Here is an 18,310-nt window from a genome sequence, read left to right on the forward strand (position 1 = left end):
CGCGCGGCATCTCTCTCCGGCCCTCGCGTCCGCTTCCCGCGTGGAGAGCACAGCGGGGAGGGAGCAAAGGGACCCCCAAGCGCCCGACCAGGGTGTCCCGCCCCGCCGCGGACCGCCCCGCGGGGCGGGCTGGGTGCCCGCACAGGGCGGTGCGCGGCGGGGCGGTACCCACGGGGCGGGGCGGGCGGCTGCGGGCCGAGCCCGCCCGGGTGCAGTCGCCGCTCCGCGCCGCGCCGCCGCGCAGTCCCCGCGCCGCTCCGTGGGCCGCCGGAGCCGCACGTCGGGCCGCCCTCCTCTTCCTCCCTACCGCCGCCGCCTCTCGCTATGAATGCACGCCGGGCCCTGCTCTCCGCCGCCTTGCTCGCCAGCCTCCTCTGGGATTTACCTTGCTGCCTCCCGGCTTCCCTCCCTGCCTCCTCGGAGCTCGCCGCCTCCTCCAAAGGTGGTCGCAGCCGCAGAGTGCCGCGGTCCCCACGGGAAAGCCGCCCGCGGCAAGGGGGACACGCCATGGACCGGGCGCTCCCACGGGCGGAACCCCACGAGTACATGCTGTCTCTGTTCAGGACTTACTCTATCGCGGAGAAACTGGGCATCAACGCCAGCTTTTTTCAGTCGTCCAAATCCGCCAACACCATCACTAGTTTTGTAGACAGGGGACGAGGTAAGTTCTGCCCCCCCCGCCCCTCCCGTTTCCCCCGGGGCTGCGGGTGCCCCTTCCCGCTGCGCTCCGCGGTACGAGGCTGCCGTCCCGCGGAGCCTGGTGCTGGGGAGGTGGGAGCGCGCTGCAGCGGCCACCGGTGCTGTTCCCCTCCCCGGTACGGCAGGCAAGTGCAGATCTCTCGGTGAATTGGGAGTCGCGGTGTTTTATTTAAAAGCAAACGGCCCCGCGGGCACTAAACCCAAGCCGAGGCAGCCCTAAGTGCCGCGTGCGAGAAACACGAGTGTTCCTCCCCGAATCGTCATGGGGTGGTAGAAAACACGCCCCAGCTTTGCAGGCGGAATTTGGGTGTAAATTCAACCTTGAAAAAAAAAAATTAAATATCGCTTTTCTGGTTTCTTTCCACCCGCCGGATAAAGGGTGGCTCTTATCGACGCGGCTGCACGGCGAAAAGAAAGTTTAAACTGACCGAAAGCGAACATCTTCTGCCTGAGGCTGCTCTCGCCTCGGGTCGCGTTATCGGGGTTACCTGGAAGAGCCCCGGCCCCTTCCGAGAGCGCAGGGACTGGGACCCTCCGGCTCCGCTTGCGGGGGGGCAGCGTGCAGCCCAGGTACCGCCCGGTACCGGGACTCAGCGATGGGGCGGCCGGACTTGACGTCTGCTTGGGGCCGCATCCTTTGAGCCGTGTGCGGGGTTGGTCCTCACGCAGCCCCGGGCCGGGATTGGCAGCGGGGCCCGCTACCCCGGGCCGCAGAGCTTCCCGGGCAGCATCGGTGCCGCGGGGCTCCCGGGCCCCCTCCGTGACCTGCAGCCCCGGCCGGGGCCCTCCTGGGCTTCTCTCTCGTCATCGTATCGCTCGTACCCGGCGCCGCGCGTGCACATTTCTCGTCGATCCAGAGTAAAATTTCCCTTCCATAAAAACGCCCCCCTGCCCCTTTCATTCCCTCCCCCTTTTTTCGTTACCCTGGTTGTGAGCCATTAAGAACAGACTAATTAACAGGTTCTTAATGAAGATTGCGCTTTCGTTCCTCCCCCTCTCCCACATCTGAAGACCCTCCCCTCTGTCCGCGCCTCCTCGGGCGCTGGTGTACCTGCCGGGGGCTGGCAGCGCCGGGAGCCGGGGCAGCTCGCCGCCCTCCCGCCGTGTCCCAGCCGTTTTAGGGCAAAACACAGCGCCGGGAAAATCACACGGCTCCCTGGAGCTGCAGAAGCCGATCGCCCCAAACCAAATCGAACCGAACCCAAACCGAGCCCCTTCACCGCCTCCCCGAGCCGGAAGCTTCTCCCCGCCCACGGCCCCCGAGGCTCGGCCCCTTGCCCCATTGCTACCCCGGGCTCGGGGAGTTCTTTCCGCGGCGGAGCTCGGCGGGGCTCTTCGCCTCCCGCCTCGGTCGCGCCTCTCCGGGCTCGGGAGGACGCGTGAGAGCGCCCACAGTATGTGCCCCCTGCGGTCGGAAGCCCGCAGACGTTTTCGAGGGGAAAGGGGACAAGGGGTTTTGCTCTCCGCTTTCGCCTTATTGGGGTCGTTTTCTTTGTCGCTGTTAAAAGCGGGGGTGGGGGAAGAGGACCCGCTTTCTAGAAACACGGTTTCGAAAATTCAGTCGTCAGAAAGGAGCTGGACCGCTCCCCCTGACGGAGAGGAAACGGGGTGCTGATCCTGCGAGCTGCAGGAAATGGAGCCGCGCTCAATATCATCTTATTCTTGATAACCAGAAGAAAGACAGTTAATTTAACAAATTTAGCTCATCTCGCTGCATGTGAGATTCTACTCCGGGGGAAGTGATTTGCTAACAGAAGTCCTGGTTTGATTAAGGAAAAGCCTCACTTTTCCCCATTGATTTTGATTTGATGTGTCACAGGCTGTGACCTTCTGCTGGACCTTCTGAGGGTTGCTTAGCATCAAGCCACTGATTGGAGTATTTCAACTCAGTGATCTAATTGAGTGTTCATGTCATAACATATCAAATATTGTCTAGTCTCCCATAATGAAGTGGACCAGCCGATGGCACATCACCAAAAAACTTCAAGAGAGCTTCCGTTCCTCTGAAGTGGTAGCTATTTTACTGCCCACCTCCCCGTGGGCTCCTAGCCCAGTTAATTGGCGAACTGGAGTTGTGCTGATGATGAACAGTCTTTGCTCAGGGAAAGCGGGGAAGGGGGGGGCAGATTTTCTGTCACTTCATTTGCAGACAGTACAGCCGCCCAAATTGACCCAATTAGATGGGCTGCTCTTTACCTAAGCGGCAGCTCCGGAGGGGGGATATGGCGGTGGCCGCCCCACCTGCCGCACGCCATCCTGCATGGCAGCATTTCGGGGGGACAGCAGCCCGCAGAGGAGCGCGAAGCAACTCGTAGTCCTGCCGAGCAGCGCCCTTCCCGTACGAGGCGGGCTGCTGTGCCTGCGTGTCCGGCGGGGCCGCCCGGCGCTCGGCTCTGAGCGGCAGCAGCTCCCGGCCGCAGCGGCCCCGAGCCCGCCCGTCCCACCGCCCTCCGAGGCTGCGGGGCAGAGCGCTTCGGCGCAGACACCGACAGCCGCTTCCCGTGGCTTCGCTTCTTCCCTTCCCGCTTGAAGCTAATAAGATCGTTTTCAGGGTAGCGCGAGAGGGAGTGAAGACTCACTACTGCTTAATACATGTATGCTTCTTCCCCCGTCGGTAGAAAGAGAGGAGAAAGGGGGGAAAGGGTTTGCGATTCCCCCTTCTCCACCCCCTACCGCCCCCCACTCGCTCCCCCTTGTTACGGTCGCAAGATCAGACAGGACCTAGCTGAATGTAGGAAAATTACTGTTGGCACATGAAGTAACTCATTAAAACGCAGATGGTGCTCTCACTGGCCTCAGGACCCCCAGCATTGGAGCTCCACAGTAAGGCAGGACAATTAGGAGCTGCAAGGACTCCACCAGGCAGGGGAAGAAAAAAAAAAAAAAAAAGAGAGAGCGGGAGGGAGCTGGAGAAGGGAGTTATAAACAAGCAATCCCACAGCTAGCAAGAAACGCGGCATGGCTAGGAACAGATAGAAAACAAAAAAGAAATAGCTGGAGTGCGAAGAGGCACGATTTTCGAAAGAATCTCCGTGGAAAGGGATTGCTACGAGGGCCGGCTGCTGCGAGTGCCCCTCGCCTCACCCTTTTGTGTCTGCAGAGCCCGCAGCACCGGCACCAAGGCAGGGCTCCCGCATACGAAATGCTGCGGTCCGTGCCTAAGGGACGGCGACATCGAAATAGGTCAAGATCGTCTCCTTCTTCCCTCCCCGTTTTCTTTATGCGCTTTCGCGTTCCAGTTGGAAGGCAGCTGATTCGGATGGGCAGAGATCCGAACATCGTTATTTTGCTCTTGCCATGAGGGTTGTGAGGGTGGTGAATAGACGACTAGGACGAAAGGGGGATCCCGTGTGCAGTAACTGAAAATGGCCCGGCTGTGCATGTGGCAGAAGAAAAGAATGTAAATCTCACTTGAAGTTCATCTAGTACAACATATTTATGCAAAACAGCGGGTTTCTGGGTGGACCGAAAGCTGCAATGTAGTGTAATCTGTGCAGAGCCTTTGCCCAAGCAGTGTTGTCGTTGGCAGAAGGAAAATGAAATATAAACAGGGAAGTATTTTAATGGGAAAGGAGGGAATTCACAACTGTTAATTATTTGGTGACCTTGTATTCGATTTGTTTGAGCCCCTTATAAAAGCACTAATGCAGACCAGACGGCCGGAGCGCGGCAGCGAGCTGCCGCTCCTCATCCCCGCCGTGCACCCGGGAAAGGAGCGAGCGGCCCGGCCCAGCCCAGCCCAGCCCGGCCCGGCTCGGCCCGGCCCGGCGGGGCCTCCGCGCGCGCGGAGCCGGTGGCGCGGGGGCGGGCGGGGCGCGGCGGCGGCTCCGCGCTGCCGGTGCCGGGAGGTGCTTCGGGGGTCGGTGTTTTACCCCCCGAGCTGCGGGAGGGAGCGGAGCGCGGGGCCGGGGCGCGGGCGGAGCGGAGCGCAGCGTCCCCTCGGCGTCTGCGCCTCTCGCCGCTTCCCAGTGAAAATAGGGGCAGTCGGCGGGGGGAGTATTTTTTAGTTTATCTTTCGTTTGTTTGTTGTCCCTGGAGAAGGCGCGGGGGCTCGCGCACGGGAGGGCGGTCCGGGAAGCGGCGCCGGGAGCTCCGCAGATCAGGCAGCTCGGCGGGGCGGTGCGCTGCCGCGGAGCCGCTCTGCTAACAAGACGAGTAATTAACGCATATCAAACTATTCCGCTGGCTCATTTCGGACCTGGTCCTGATTTTTTTCGTTATTATATATATATATATTTTTAATCCAGAAATCCTCCTGCGGGACTTGCTAAGAGGTTGAATTTTTTTTTTTTTTTTTTTTTTGAGGGGGGGACACGTGGGGGACGGAGGTCCGAGGTCTCCGCCTCGGAGCTGTGTAGTTTCCGCCGCCCGCGGGGAGATGCTGTGCCGCAGCTGGGCTGGCCCCAACCGGCAGCCGAGTGGCCCGCGGGGAGAAAATCCGGCGCAGGCCAGGGCCACTCGGTGCTGGGCACGGCAGTGGGGCGCCTCGCCCTCCTCATTTTCCTCCTCCCTTCATAGTAGGAAAAAAACCCCAAAACGGTCGATCGGAGAAAACCCTCCTTTCCTTGCGATTTCAGGGCAGGCTGAAACTGAGAGTAGGAGTCCTCTCGTGCCTGAAGCCTGATTTATGAGCGAAAGGGGATGTTTCAGTCTTTGCTAGCTATGGCCAAATCTGTATGCTCTGCTGCTGTATCTTAGCGCTTCCACATTTATCGCTCAGTAATATTTTTGCTTCATTTCTTAGCTCCAAGCGCTGGGAATATTAGGGCCGATTTTCTCAATACGAATAATTTCGGAAGAATTATTTCTCCTCCGTCGAAGTATTTCGGGTAGCGTAAGCACTGCAAATGGGGAAAGGGAACGATATTGGGTTAAGGTCTGTTACAGCAGGTAGAAACCCCGCAAGGAAGCTCCCGTCCGCCTCGGCGCATCTCCTGGGACGATGCCGACAGCCGAGGGCCCGGAGCCTTGCGGGACGTGTCCCGCGGGTGTTGCAGCGATCCCTCTATGCCCGAGGATCGAGAGTCGCTCGTGGCGAGCGGGAGAGTGGGGCAAGGGCAGGCAGCCTTGCCGGAGCAGGTACGGTACAGCGGTGATCAAAGGTACATCACAGCCAGGTGCCTCCCCGCTCCGAGGAGAGAAAAAAAAAAGTAAAAAAGGAAAAGAAAAGAAAAAGAAAAAGAAAAGAAAAAGAAAAAACAGCCCTCCAACAGCTAGTTAGTGTTTTTTGGCAGGATTGGGAATTCGTCCGAAGAAGGTGTGGTCTTTCTCGGTTACTCGATAGCGAAGCGAACGATACATTTAAATCTAATCACTCGGTGTAATAAAAAACCGCGGCGAGGCAGGCGCTGGGAGATGTGGAATTGAAACCCGGAGAAATACCACACATGGAGAGTCAGCCCCTTGTTTCCACAGCTTGGGTAATGCTCCGAAAGAAATACCTGTCAGCCTTGCGACTCCGCAGACAACGTGTGGGCAGACCTTCGCAATTAGGGACAATATATGTTTTAATTTCCAGATTATTGTTGTGCGAGTGTCTGCAAAGTGTCTTTAAACTGAAAATGTGCTTTTGGTTTGCGAGTTTAAATATGGCTTGAAAGAGAATTTGGGAATGGGAAAATTCTTCTTGAATGTGGTTTGGGTATAATTTGCAGTGATGTAAAGTTAAGATCTGAGCCCTGATGAATTGGCTGGGAGCCCAGTACCTGATCTGCCATGAAAAGGGAAACTTTGTGTAGCCTTCGTTAACCCCCGTCTCTCCTCAAAGCCCAGACTGCGGCGAGAAAGCGACCCGGGAAACGGGAGAGGCTTCACGCAGGGAACTGAGGGAAACATCCCAATCCAGTCATACATTCAGCTTCGGAGATGCTGAAAACGCAGCCACCGCACGGCGAAGGAAAACGTGGGGGAAGGCGGGCGGGACCCGGCGCAGCCCCCGGCCCGGCCCGGCCCGGCCCGCCCGCGGGAGCACCGGGCACGCCGCTGCCCGAGCGCCTCGCGAGGGGCAGAACCGAGTAGGGCTGCTCTCTCCCAACCGCCACTGACACATTCTGAAATTTCAGACAGACCTACTCCCTCCTTCTGTCCCTCCTTCCTGCTCCTAATATTTTATTTTCGCCCGGAAAAAAAAAAAAAAAAGAATAAACTACGGAGAGTCGAAATAGAACAAATACTTACTGAGGAGCAAACATTCATCTACATTAACGCTACAAATATAAACACACCTCTCCGGTGCATTTTCTGCCATGTGCCTTTCCCCAGCCCAGTTGGGATGACTTTGCTGTTCGCACCAAGTATTTCGGTAACGGGAATATCTGTAAGGACAGCTTCAGCTGGCCTGAGAAAAAGGCAGATCTCGAGCTGGCTGTTAGAAATCTCAGGTTTTACCCCATTCGCTCCTTGGGTTTAAAGGAAAATTGAAGAGGACAAGCCCCTATCCGTTGTGCACTGCTCACGGGGAGAGGGACAGTCAGGGTGTCCCTGCGCCGTCTCTGCTGCCGCTCTTTGTGCGCTGGGAAGGCAGCAGCTTCGCTGGAACAAAGGGTCCCCAACCTAGACCCATCTCTCCTCGTTTTGTGGAGGTTCCGGAGGTCCCGCTTTCCCTCCCCGCCCTCCGCTGCTTTTCCCATCCTCTCGACTGCGCTGGGAGCGAGCCAGTACTGGTTTAGGATTATGTATTCATCTGGAATTATTAGGTTACAAGAGTGAATAAATAGCGTTTATCTGATCGGATTCAAAGCTACTTATTTGAAACAACCGGCAGCCCTGCCCCTTTCCCTGCCCTCCCGAGAGAGGCACGGGAGCCGGCAGCTGCCTGAGCCAGTGGGACTTTTCCAGCACAGAGTTTCGGTGCTGCTGAAACCCGTCTCAGATCTGCTTGACCGGGGGCACATTTCTCTGCAAACCGGCCGTGTCGCCAGCGTGCCGTGCCACCGAGCAACACGAACCAGCCGAGCAACGCCCCAAAGCCTCGCCAAACCGGAGTCTCAAAAGATGCTGCTTGGGGAGCACCCCTGAACAAGCCTTTTGGCACCCACAGTGCCGGAGCTGGTTTCCTCCCGCACCGCCGGGTGACAAAGGTCTGCAAACCCTTTAGAGCCCATTTTCAGCAGCGGGGACACTTGGGGAATTCAGCCTCTCGCTGCTTCTCTCCCGTCTAAGCTGCATGCCTGGATGTTACCCCCGAATGGGATTACTTCCTGCGCCACCTGCGTGACGGTTCCTCGGGAAGGGGAGAGGCGCTGTCACCTTCCTGTCCCCTCATCCCTCAGGAAAGGGCTGCCCTTTCCCTGAAAGCTAAGACTGCCGGGCAGTGCTGCCTTGCTCCTGCACCGCGGCAGAGATATGGGGGACCCCAGGACCGTGGTGCTGGTCAAGAACAGGGCAAGGATGAGTGTATGTGGGGCTGTCTGCTCCGGAGGGACAGCAGCACCCTCCTCACCCCCACCCCATGGCGACTGGGAGTATCAAAGAGAGCGAGCATCTCTCTCTGAAATCAGGCGTGACACCCGCCTCTCCATCCCCTAAAAGCAACGAGAGCGATTAAAAAGGAACCCGTGCCCAGGCCCGGCTCTGCCCACATGCTGGGGATAGCCACAGAAGAAGATGCTGATCTAGTTTCCTCGACGGTCACTGGAACCCTTAAACGAAGGTCTGGCGCATTTCGGCAGGGCCAGGAGATCGGTCTGCGCCCTGTCGGGTGCCCGGGTATCTGACAGATGTTGGATGCAGAAAAAAAACCAAAACAAAACAAAAAATCCCAAACAAACAAACAAACAAACAACCAAAACAAGACGACGAGAAAGAGGAGAAGAAGGAGGAGGACCTGCGCTTTCTTACCCGAGGGCTCATCCGCTTTTCTCTGAAGCTCCCAGGACCCCCTTGAAGGAGGAGGCAATGATACCAGAGATCTCCTGAGCTGTTGGACCCTCCTCCTGCAAACACGTGCACCTCAGCTCACAGCCCGAGCCTGTGCAGGGCAGAACTACCCCCACGCTCCCCCAAAACCCACAGGAGACTCATGGACCGAATCCTGGTCTGTACTTGCAGTGCTGATGAAACTGTCCAGCACCTCTAGGCAGCTCCCGATGGGTTTCACTTTTATTTTCACAGCTCAATAAAGCAGCTGTTGTCGTCACCTGGACTGTGACGACATTTTTCGGGCTCTGCTCGTGTTTTTTTCAGTCTCCTCCCGCACTCCCTGAGCGGGATGCACGACCAGGCTGCCTCTCGCTCCTCGCTGGGAAGGAGAAGCCCCACCGCGAGGAAACAGACAAGCCTGAAGTGTGAGGCGGACGCAGGGATCCGAAAGGCCTGGGTTCAAATTTTCCGGGATGCCTGAAAGGCCTGACGGATTCCGCATCGCTCCCGCCGGCGCGCAACCCCGGGGAGGCGGGGAAGCTCCGGCTCGGGAACTCCCTCTCCTTGCTGACTCCTCGTGCCTCGGTGCCGGGCGAGGCGGGGACAGCGGCCGTGCCCCGGGAGCCGGGCAGGTGTGCGGGGCCCGGCGGGGACAGCGGCCGTGCCCCGGGAGCCGGGCAGGTGTGCGGGGCCCGGCTCCGCAGCCCGAGATGCCGCCGGGGTGCGCGGCGCGGTCCGGGCGGGCGGCGGGGCCTCCCGCGGCGGCTCCCTGCGGGGCGAGGGGGACGCGCTCGGCAGGCAGCCAGGCTCCGCAGGGGGATCCCCTGGCCTGGCTGCGGGACAGATCTTTTTCCCAGCAATTCCCGCTGTCCCTGCTGCACTCCACGCTCCATCTCCCTGCTGACGTCCAGGGGAACACGCGGCGATGCAGGGCGACTGTCGAGTGTGCTAATCCGCACTGATTAACTGCACGTTAATCCGCATTGATTTTTTACATCGCCGTGTCGCGTCTGAAGGTTTTTGGTTTGCATAAATCATCCCCTTGTCTCTCCTGCCCCGCAGGAGGTTCCCAGAGACCTGTCAGGTAGAGCCGAGGTTGTGAAACATACTGATTAGGGATCGCAATGACCTTTGATATCGATAAATAACAGGCGGGTGTATATTTCTTTAGTCTCTGTTCCTACCCCTGGGGCGGGCTGACTTTGGAAAAGCGGCGAGGGGCTGCTGAACAGAGGCTCCAGTGACACTTTTACTATAGAAATCTACACAAGCTTTACTAGCTTCTGGGGAAACACAGGGGCTTTGGGAATTTTTGTATTTGCTGGGTTGTAAACATTTTATTGGAAAGCAGCTCAAGGGAATCTGGTTTGCTTTCTGCGCTGCACTTTGTACACGGATGTGTCAAAAAAGAAGTCCAGGTTTTTCTCAGAGGAGCACGTGTATATGGGGCTGATAGGCAGAGGATGTGCGTGGGGCAGGGTCTGCCTCTAGTGCTGGAGAGCCGTCTCCTGTCTGGTGCGGGTTCTTGCATACTTCCTTTCCTTTCCATATTCTTCCCTTTCCTTTCCATATTCTTCCCTTCTCCTTCTTTCTCTTCTCCCCGCCCTCCCCCGGTCCCGGTCCGGCTGGGGGTGGGGGGTGAGGCAGGCAGGCAGGAGCGGCCCCGGCCGGGCAAGCCGGCGGTGCTCCCTCCCTCTCCCGCCTCAGAGACCTCTCGGCAGATCCCCCCGAGCACAACTGACTGTAATTATTTTTATCTCGCAGACGATCTCTCGCCCGCTCCCTTGAGGCGGCAGCAGTATGTGTTTGATGTGTCGACCCTCTCGGAGACGGAGGAGCTCGTGGGGGCCGAGCTGCGGCTGTTCCGCCGGGCCCCGCGGGGCCGCCCGCCGCCCGCCGCCCCGCTGCACGTGCAGCTCTCCGCCTGCCTCTCGCCGCGACCGCTGGACTCCCGCGCCCTGGACCCGGCCCCGTCCGCCGGCTGGGAGGTGTTCGACGTGCGGCAGGGCCTGCGGGAGCAGCGGCCCCGGAAGCGGCTGTGCCTGGAGCTGCGGGCCTCGGCGGAGCGCGGCCCGCGGCGCTGGCTCGACCTGCGGGGCCTGGGCTTCGCGCGCCGGCCGCGGCCGCCTCAGGAGCGCGCGCTGCTGGTGGTCTTCACCCGCGCGCGGCGGCGGAGCCTCCTCGGGGAGCTGCGCGCCGAGCTGGGCGCGGCCCCGCCGCCCGCCGCCCGCCGCCCGCCGGCCCGGCGCCAGCGCCGCACCGCCTTCGCCAGCCGGCACGGCAAGCGGCACGGCAAGAAGTCCCGGCTGCGCTGCAGCAAGAAGCCGCTGCACGTCAACTTCAAGGAGCTGGGCTGGGACGACTGGATCATCGCCCCGCTGGAATACGAGGCCCACCACTGCGAGGGCGTCTGCGACTTCCCGCTGCGCTCCCACCTGGAGCCCACAAACCACGCCATCATCCAGACCCTCATGAACTCCATGGACCCCGGCTCCACGCCGCCCAGCTGCTGCGTCCCCACCAAGCTGACCCCCATCAGCATCCTCTACATCGACGCGGGCAACAACGTGGTGTACAAGCAGTACGAGGACATGGTGGTGGAGTCCTGCGGCTGCAGGTAGCGGGCGGGACGCCCCTCGGCGGCGGCCGGGTCTGCGTCTGGCGGAGGTGCGGCGGCGGCGGCGAGCGGGGCCCCCGTCCCGCGGCCGGGGCGGAGGGCACGGCGGAGGGCACGGCGGAGGGCGGCCCGGCGCCGGGGCTCGGCCGCGCTGCCCGCGGTGGCGGCGGGGGCTACGGCAGCGTCGGCCCGCGGCTGCCGGCGGGGAAGGGCGAGCGGGCCGGGCAGGCGGCGAGGCCCCCGCCCGGTCCCTTCCCCGCTCCCCTCTCCTCCCCCGGGGTTTATCTGGCGATCTATCCTCCTCCCTCCAAAGGTGAAGGCAATTTACCAAGTACAAAAAGAGTCGGGGGAGGGAGAGGGAGCAGACTGATCCCTCTCTCTGAAGTTGCTCTGAAGAGGGCTGTTTCATTTCTGCCCTCTCTCTTTCACATTCCTGCAAGCTTACCAGCCAGAAATAGCCTATGCCCCCCCCTCCACCTCCCCTTCCCTCTCTCCCCACAAGAGAAAAAAAAGAGAAAAAAGAAAATCGAGAGTTTCTTAAGATTATAATTATCAGCTAGGTTTTATTTTAAGACAACAAACTGTGAAGAGCGAAGTGTTACAGAAAGCACAACCGGGGTGGACTGGAAAGGAAACTGCTTCGGGTCCCACGAAGAGTGCGAGGATGCCATTGCCAGGTCTCTGGGTAGCTGTGTCTCGGCGGCCCTCGCAATTTGCAGCAGTATTATATGCAAATGTTGTGCTGGAAAAGGCGTTTTACGTGAGATTTCTGGTTCTTTCCCACCTTTGGTCTCAGCTGTGGCTTCACCAGAGGAAAGTGCACTTCGAAGCTATGCCTAGCCCTTTCTTAATGTAATTATTATGTTCGTAGTTTCAGGCTTTTCCCCACCGATTTCTAGAATTGTTGGCTTATCTGGTATTGCAGAGCTACAAACTTGTGGAAAAAGATAAAAAAGAGAAGAGAATAATAATATAAAATGCTAATAAAAAGACTCGACCAGGAGCAGTAATTTAAAATGCACATTTTGCTTTGAATGCACTGTTGTTCATGTAAAAGTTGTAAATATTTGTTTATTTAAACAGACTGAAAAGTGCAAAATGGAGATGAACAACATGCATTTCTTTTTTTTAATGTACAAAACATGATATGCACTCGAAATGTTATAATTTCTAATATTTTTAAAAGTTTATATTTGAGTTGTACAGAATTAAGCATTAATCAAATATTTCATCCTTACTTAACATTATCATTTCCTTAAGATATTATTACAAGATTTTAAATCTGTGCTAATAATGGAGAAAATAATTTTTTTTTACTGTCTACCTCAATATAATGCAAGTATTTACAACTCTAAAGTTATCTGAGGTAAATTAATATTCAGAACATTTTTACAATACATCTTTACTGGACGATACTACAACTATCATTGTATTATTAAACATTTTTTTTTCCAAAAAGTCAGCTTGCTTTTTATATGTTCTATTATTTGATTAAGTAATTCTGAGTTCTCAAGTAAATATTGGCTCTAATTCTAAAATGCTGCAGAGTTGAGTTGGATCAAGTGCCACTTGAAGGCGCACCTAAAGCCATTCCTCCTGTCTGAAGACTTTTTGTACTCTCACAAGATCTTTAGTCTCGTCTTTGGTATATGCCAGTGACATAAAGCTGCATTGTGTTTTTATGCATTTTATGCAATGATTATTGTAAGTGGGAGAATGCATTAAGGGGAAAAATTCAGGCAAACGTTTGTAAATCTCATCTGTACTGGGGACATTAATATACACTGTATGATGATGATGAGCAAAAGACAATGAATGTTTTATAAATGATATTTATTTTGATGCAATGGGTAATATATTTATTAAATATTTCCTGGCTATCTCTTAGATAATGAAGAACTATTCAATGAGTAGCTGTTTCAGTAAGAGAAGGATCCTCTCTCAGTGATGCATGCAGGGGTGGTAAAGGCAGCTTGGGGGCTATGAGCCCCACTCTCAGGGAAAAAAATAAAAGCCTCATCTTATATGCAGAAGGGCTGAAAGAGCTGCTCACCTTGTGGAATGTGTTTGAAAAGGTTCCTTTCATGGAAAGTGGATTTTTTTTGGCCATATCACAAGATCTGATCCCACACGTTTTTCTCTGACCAGCTTTCACTCCCTTGGACTGGTGTTTGAACAAAGGAGTGCAGGATCGGGCCCGAGTGTTTGAATAGCAGCAGCTCAGAGACCTGTAGAAGACTCCAGCCTTAGACTTGGTACAACTGCCAGAGGAATACTGCTTTCTAGTGCTTAATGGTGTTTCAAGTTCATTACTAATAGTAGATTTAGAAATTACAGTTTAAAAAGGGCTTTTTTTAAGCCAGGTTCACCATGTGCAGTTCTGATTGGTGTGAACTTTGCTGTTCTGACCACACCAATTCAGTCTTGTGCTGTGGATCAAAACTCTGCTCTCTTTATGAGAGAAAGAATGGGCATATGATGTCCGACAACCTGCAATATACTCTCTGAGGAAAGGTAATCTAGATATGTAAGACATTGTCAACTGGAAATGAACATGATGTAAAATATGAAATTTTACGAAATTGTCAGCTAGAGAAGGCTGAATGAATCATCTCTTTATTTTGCTGTCTGTTGAGCAAATGAATTATTGTGTGTACAGACAATGCTTTGGCTACAACCATACACTGAGAGTTTCAATGCAATTTCCTTTCCATGTAAAAACCAATATCGCTTCTGTTGCAAGCCCATTCATCATACGCGGGTGGCAAGCTGTGCTGTCACTGAGCTGTCCTTTCTGCTCCACCTCAGACACAGCTTTGGGGAGCTTCATCAGGCAAAGTTCAACTGTGGGAGGCCTAAGAAAACTTCTATCAAAGGAAGTTGTTGAAGAGGCAACGTTTTTCTCTCCTGGGTGTACAGTGTAATGCAGTTTGTACCTTCTTCTACATTAGTTGAATTTTTGGTGACGTCTTTAATGGCCAAAAAATATTTGAAAGCCTTTTGTCCCAAATGCCTGTGGTTGGTTAGCTCCAGGAGGAGTGGAGAACCAGAAAAAAGGCAAAGATAGTTAGAAACTGCAGTATCTGCTTTGCAGGCGCACCTTTTGGATATTGCTTACTGAAGCAGAGAAAACACTGGCCTTTTTGAGCATGTGCTCTGCATGCTGTAGCTAATATAACATTATCTGAACCTATTTTGGCAAGTCTGCTACTCCTAAAGATGGGATCTCTGCTCGCTTCCTTTTTTAGGTGTGCAGTATTATTTTGCACAAATCTGAAAAGGAGCAGTATCATGCTGAGAGGGAGAAGTGAATAGATACAGCAAAGCTGAGCGATGGTATTTCTTTCCTTGCACTTACCGTCCTCTCTCCTGTCCTCCCCCCAAGAGATACCCAGTAAATTGAAAATGTAACAAAAAATACCTGTAATTATTTTTTCAGCTTTTTTGCTACAAATACTGCAGGCCTTTGTTACAGAGAAATCCAAATATGGAAATGCAGTGGATACAGTGCAGATCTCTTTGTCCTGCCAAAGTAATATGAAGTTTCTTTTCCATTTCTCAACTCCCCATGCTCAAAATCACATTTCAAAAGGGGAAATTATTTCTTTTATTATGTTGCTGGCCAGAAGAGGGAGCAGAATCTATGAAATAGTGGGAATAGACAACGAGGGACAGAAGACAGCTGAAGTTGGTCTGGCTGATGGTATGATACTTATCAACAGACGTTATACAATTCATCCATCACACTGGCTGTGCTGCTCAAGCACAAGAAAATCACTGACTCATCTTTGAAGTGTAGATATGCATTGGAACAAATTCTGAGTACATGAATGAAAAAATCAGCATGGGACTCAAGCCCTTTCATAAGTAAGCTCGTTCTTGGACCACAGACTCCCTCTTACTTGTCAGAGGGGTGTGTTTCTGACAATGTTTTTTTTTGTGGGGAGGAAAGCTGGAAATTCCCCATCAAGAGCAGATCCAGTCTTCCTACTTATTATCTCCATGTAGATGAGAGGTTGGTCTGTTTACTGCATTTATAAAATAAGCATGTTGATTTTTAACAACTCAGTGTTTAACCTAAAGTATTATTTGAGCTGATTACATTGTATGAAACCTCTTCCCTCACAAACTCTTATCTTTGCTTCAGAAGCACATCTGAAGCCTTGAGGAAGTTGAGTGACTGAACTTCACCCTTGTCAGTCATTCAGAGGCTGGGCAGCAGGACAGAAGGTATCAATAGCGTGTAATTTGTTCTCTCACATAGCAACCATGTGCTATAAAGGAGTATATTCCCCTAGAGCAGGGTCCTCTTGTCAGCATTCAGCTATATTATGTGATTAGATTTCCAAATATTTGTTCTTGTTTCTTTGCAGTGTCAGACCCATTGTAAACTGAGGATATTCCAGCTGTTCATAATTGTGAGGGAGGAGAATCAACATATTGTCCCTGCTACACTCATCACCTGCCTATTGCTTGATGACTGCAGCCTTGAAAAGTACCACTGTCTTAGTTAATATACATTACTGCTTTGTGTATTATGCTGTTGGGAATTAGAAACAGTTCTCCCGAGGTTTTACCCAGACCTAATTTTGCACATCAGCCTGATGTAGAGCATGGGACTTTATATTTGCCCATGTGCCAGCATTTTGACAAAACTAGGGTTTGTTTAAACTATGAGTGCTGTCAACCCTCTCTCTGAAACTGAGAAATCTGAAATTGGACTGTGGACCTTTATCCAATAAGACTGCTTTCCTACTAACAACTATCTGCACCGTTTTTTAGGAAGACCTTAGGGAGAATCTCTATCCTATGGAGCATTGTTAAATCAGTGAAAAAAACATTGCTTTCCAGAATGTGAGAATTTTATTACTGGAGAAAAATGAGTGAAAATGCTCCTAGGACAGCAGAGTTTGAGTGAGTGGGCAGGAGAGATCTCAGGTGAGTAAGAAAAGTAGAGGTCTGGTTGACAACTCATTGCTTTGGTGGAAGTGGGAAGTTGCAGGAGAGCCATAGAAGAATGAAAGGGATAATGTAAGGGCAACCTGCCAAACATCTGAGATGTTTTCACTCTAATGGTAAGAGTATGGAGAATAAACAGGAAGAACAAGAAGTCTTGGGACACAACAAAGGCTACAGTTTAATCAGCATCACAGAGGCTCAGTGAAATAAATTGTGGCACTTCAATATTAGCAGAGAGAATATAATCTGTATAGAAAGTAGAGGCAGTAAAAAAGGGAAGAGTATTATCTGGTATATTTGGAATGTATAGAAGGCCAGAAAGAGGAAAAGATGGAGTGGTTGGAGAGGAAACAGAGGAACAGTAAAACCCTGCTAAAGATTACTGAATGAGGAGGAGGTTGATGTCACATTTTTGATGAACTTCTGGGAGTGTCCTGAGGATATGAGGTAGTGGTAATCTAACTTTATCTAACCAGGCTATCTGCTGCCAGAAAATTTAAAACCAACAAAACAAAACCTAACAGCACAGCACAAAAATTTCCTCAAGTTGCTGGAATATGTTTGGACAACTCTTTCTTTCAAAGTATTAAGGCAGTTATGGGAGACGTGGCCAGATAAAATATGATAGATATGATTAATAAAGAGAAACTTGCTAGAAAGCAATTTGAGCTCATGTGTCTGTGGAGGAAGAGAGCAAGACCAAATGACTTCTGTATGGCAGATTTCCTCACTTTGGGCAATTGATAGCGAAAGTTTTGAAGGGAGGAGCCAAAAGGAGAAAGAATCTTAAGAAAACAGGCAGTTTGGAAGAGATCCTTAGTTAAAAGTCTCATAGGAACCTATCCTGCTGGCAAGGAGGACAGCATTGGAGAAAATCAGGGGGTCTGAGTCAGAAGTTGTGTTTTCTATTGACAAAAACCCATCATATAGACAATGAGCAAAGACACTACTAGGATAAGTAAAAGAGAAGGACTGAAGTATAAAGAGTACAAAAAGGGATCAGAAAGAGAAATAAAGAAAAAGGGAAAAGGATTATCACTTCATGGGGATGTTAAACAAAGGACAAATGACAGAGTGGGCTGAAGTGTGAAACACCACCTTTGCAAGTAGGAGACACTTGATATGAGAGACTGAACACACTTAGAACTAGCAAGGGAATTGAAATGCAGCTCAAGGAAGAGAAGTGAAGGAACCTTTGAATAAAGGGCATATACTCAGACCAGGAAGTCCTGGGGAAGTTTACTCTGGTATAATTAAAGAACTAACCACAGGAATTTCTGAAATATTAACAAGTGTATTTAGGAACACAGAGAAGATTTGAAAGGTACCAAGAATTACAGACCAGACAACCTGTCTCAGATGCCTCCAATACTTTGAGAATTACTGCAAAAAATTCAAGCGCTTCATAAAATAGCAACTGCAGAATGATGATGTGATAAAAATAACCAGTGAGAATTTGTCCAGAACAAATCATATCTAATTAGTCCCATGTTCTTCTTGGTAAGAGTGGCATGCAACTCAAGCATGTAAGTTTCCAACATGATTTTGCTACACTAAAGGGACAGTTTGGTATAAGTACAGTGAAATGTAACAGCAACAATATACAGTTAAGCACTTTATGCAAAATATTACACTTAAGAAAGGATAACATCAAGCAAAATGTAAAAAACCCCTAGCTAATAATGCTCATACAAGAGAGAATCTGGACTGTATAGTGAAATGGGTTCTGAATACAAGGTAATGAATGATTCATTTAGTTGCCCAGGATACTCCAGAGAATAACAACTGGAATATTAGGTGTCAGAAATATTCTGACATCAAGATCACTGAGGGCTCGGGTAAAGTGCTTTACCCAGCACTTTACCTGAGCCCAGTTTTAGGGATCATGATCTAACAGATCATTTTCTGGTATCTTCTGGATCACTGGTGGCCTCCCAGCCACAGGCTAACAGGACCTGGGACATCAGTATATCTGGGCACAACAAGTACCTGTGTAAGACTCACTCAGGGCCAGCTCTTTCTCTGTATGTTCTGAAAAGTATTTTCAGTTATGCCTACCAGGGTGGACCTTGCTCAGTCCCTTGCCATCAAAAGAGGAGGGAGTAGAGCTCCCAAGGTGCTGTTGTGTGGAGAGCTCTGCAGTGCCACAGTGCCTGAGATCTGTACATCATAAAC

The 18,310-nt window shown here is 52.3% G+C and overlaps 1 protein-coding gene across 1 annotated transcript; it reads left to right on the top strand.

Moving 5' to 3' along the window:
• Positions 1-251: 251 nt before the first annotated feature.
• Positions 252-12,325, top strand: GDF6 (growth differentiation factor 6). Its single transcript, XM_054643980.2, has 2 exons — positions 252-661; positions 10,324-12,325. The coding sequence occupies exons 1-2, from the start codon at positions 325-327 to the stop codon at positions 11,178-11,180; spliced, it is 1,194 nt and encodes a 397-aa protein (XP_054499955.1). The 5' UTR covers positions 252-324; the 3' UTR covers positions 11,181-12,325.
• The last annotated feature ends 5,985 nt before the right edge of the window (positions 12,326-18,310 follow it).

Source organism: Agelaius phoeniceus, chromosome 1, assembly GCF_051311805.1.
Source record: "Agelaius phoeniceus isolate bAgePho1 chromosome 1, bAgePho1.hap1, whole genome shotgun sequence".
Classification (NCBI taxonomy): Eukaryota; Metazoa; Chordata; class Aves; order Passeriformes; family Icteridae; genus Agelaius; species Agelaius phoeniceus.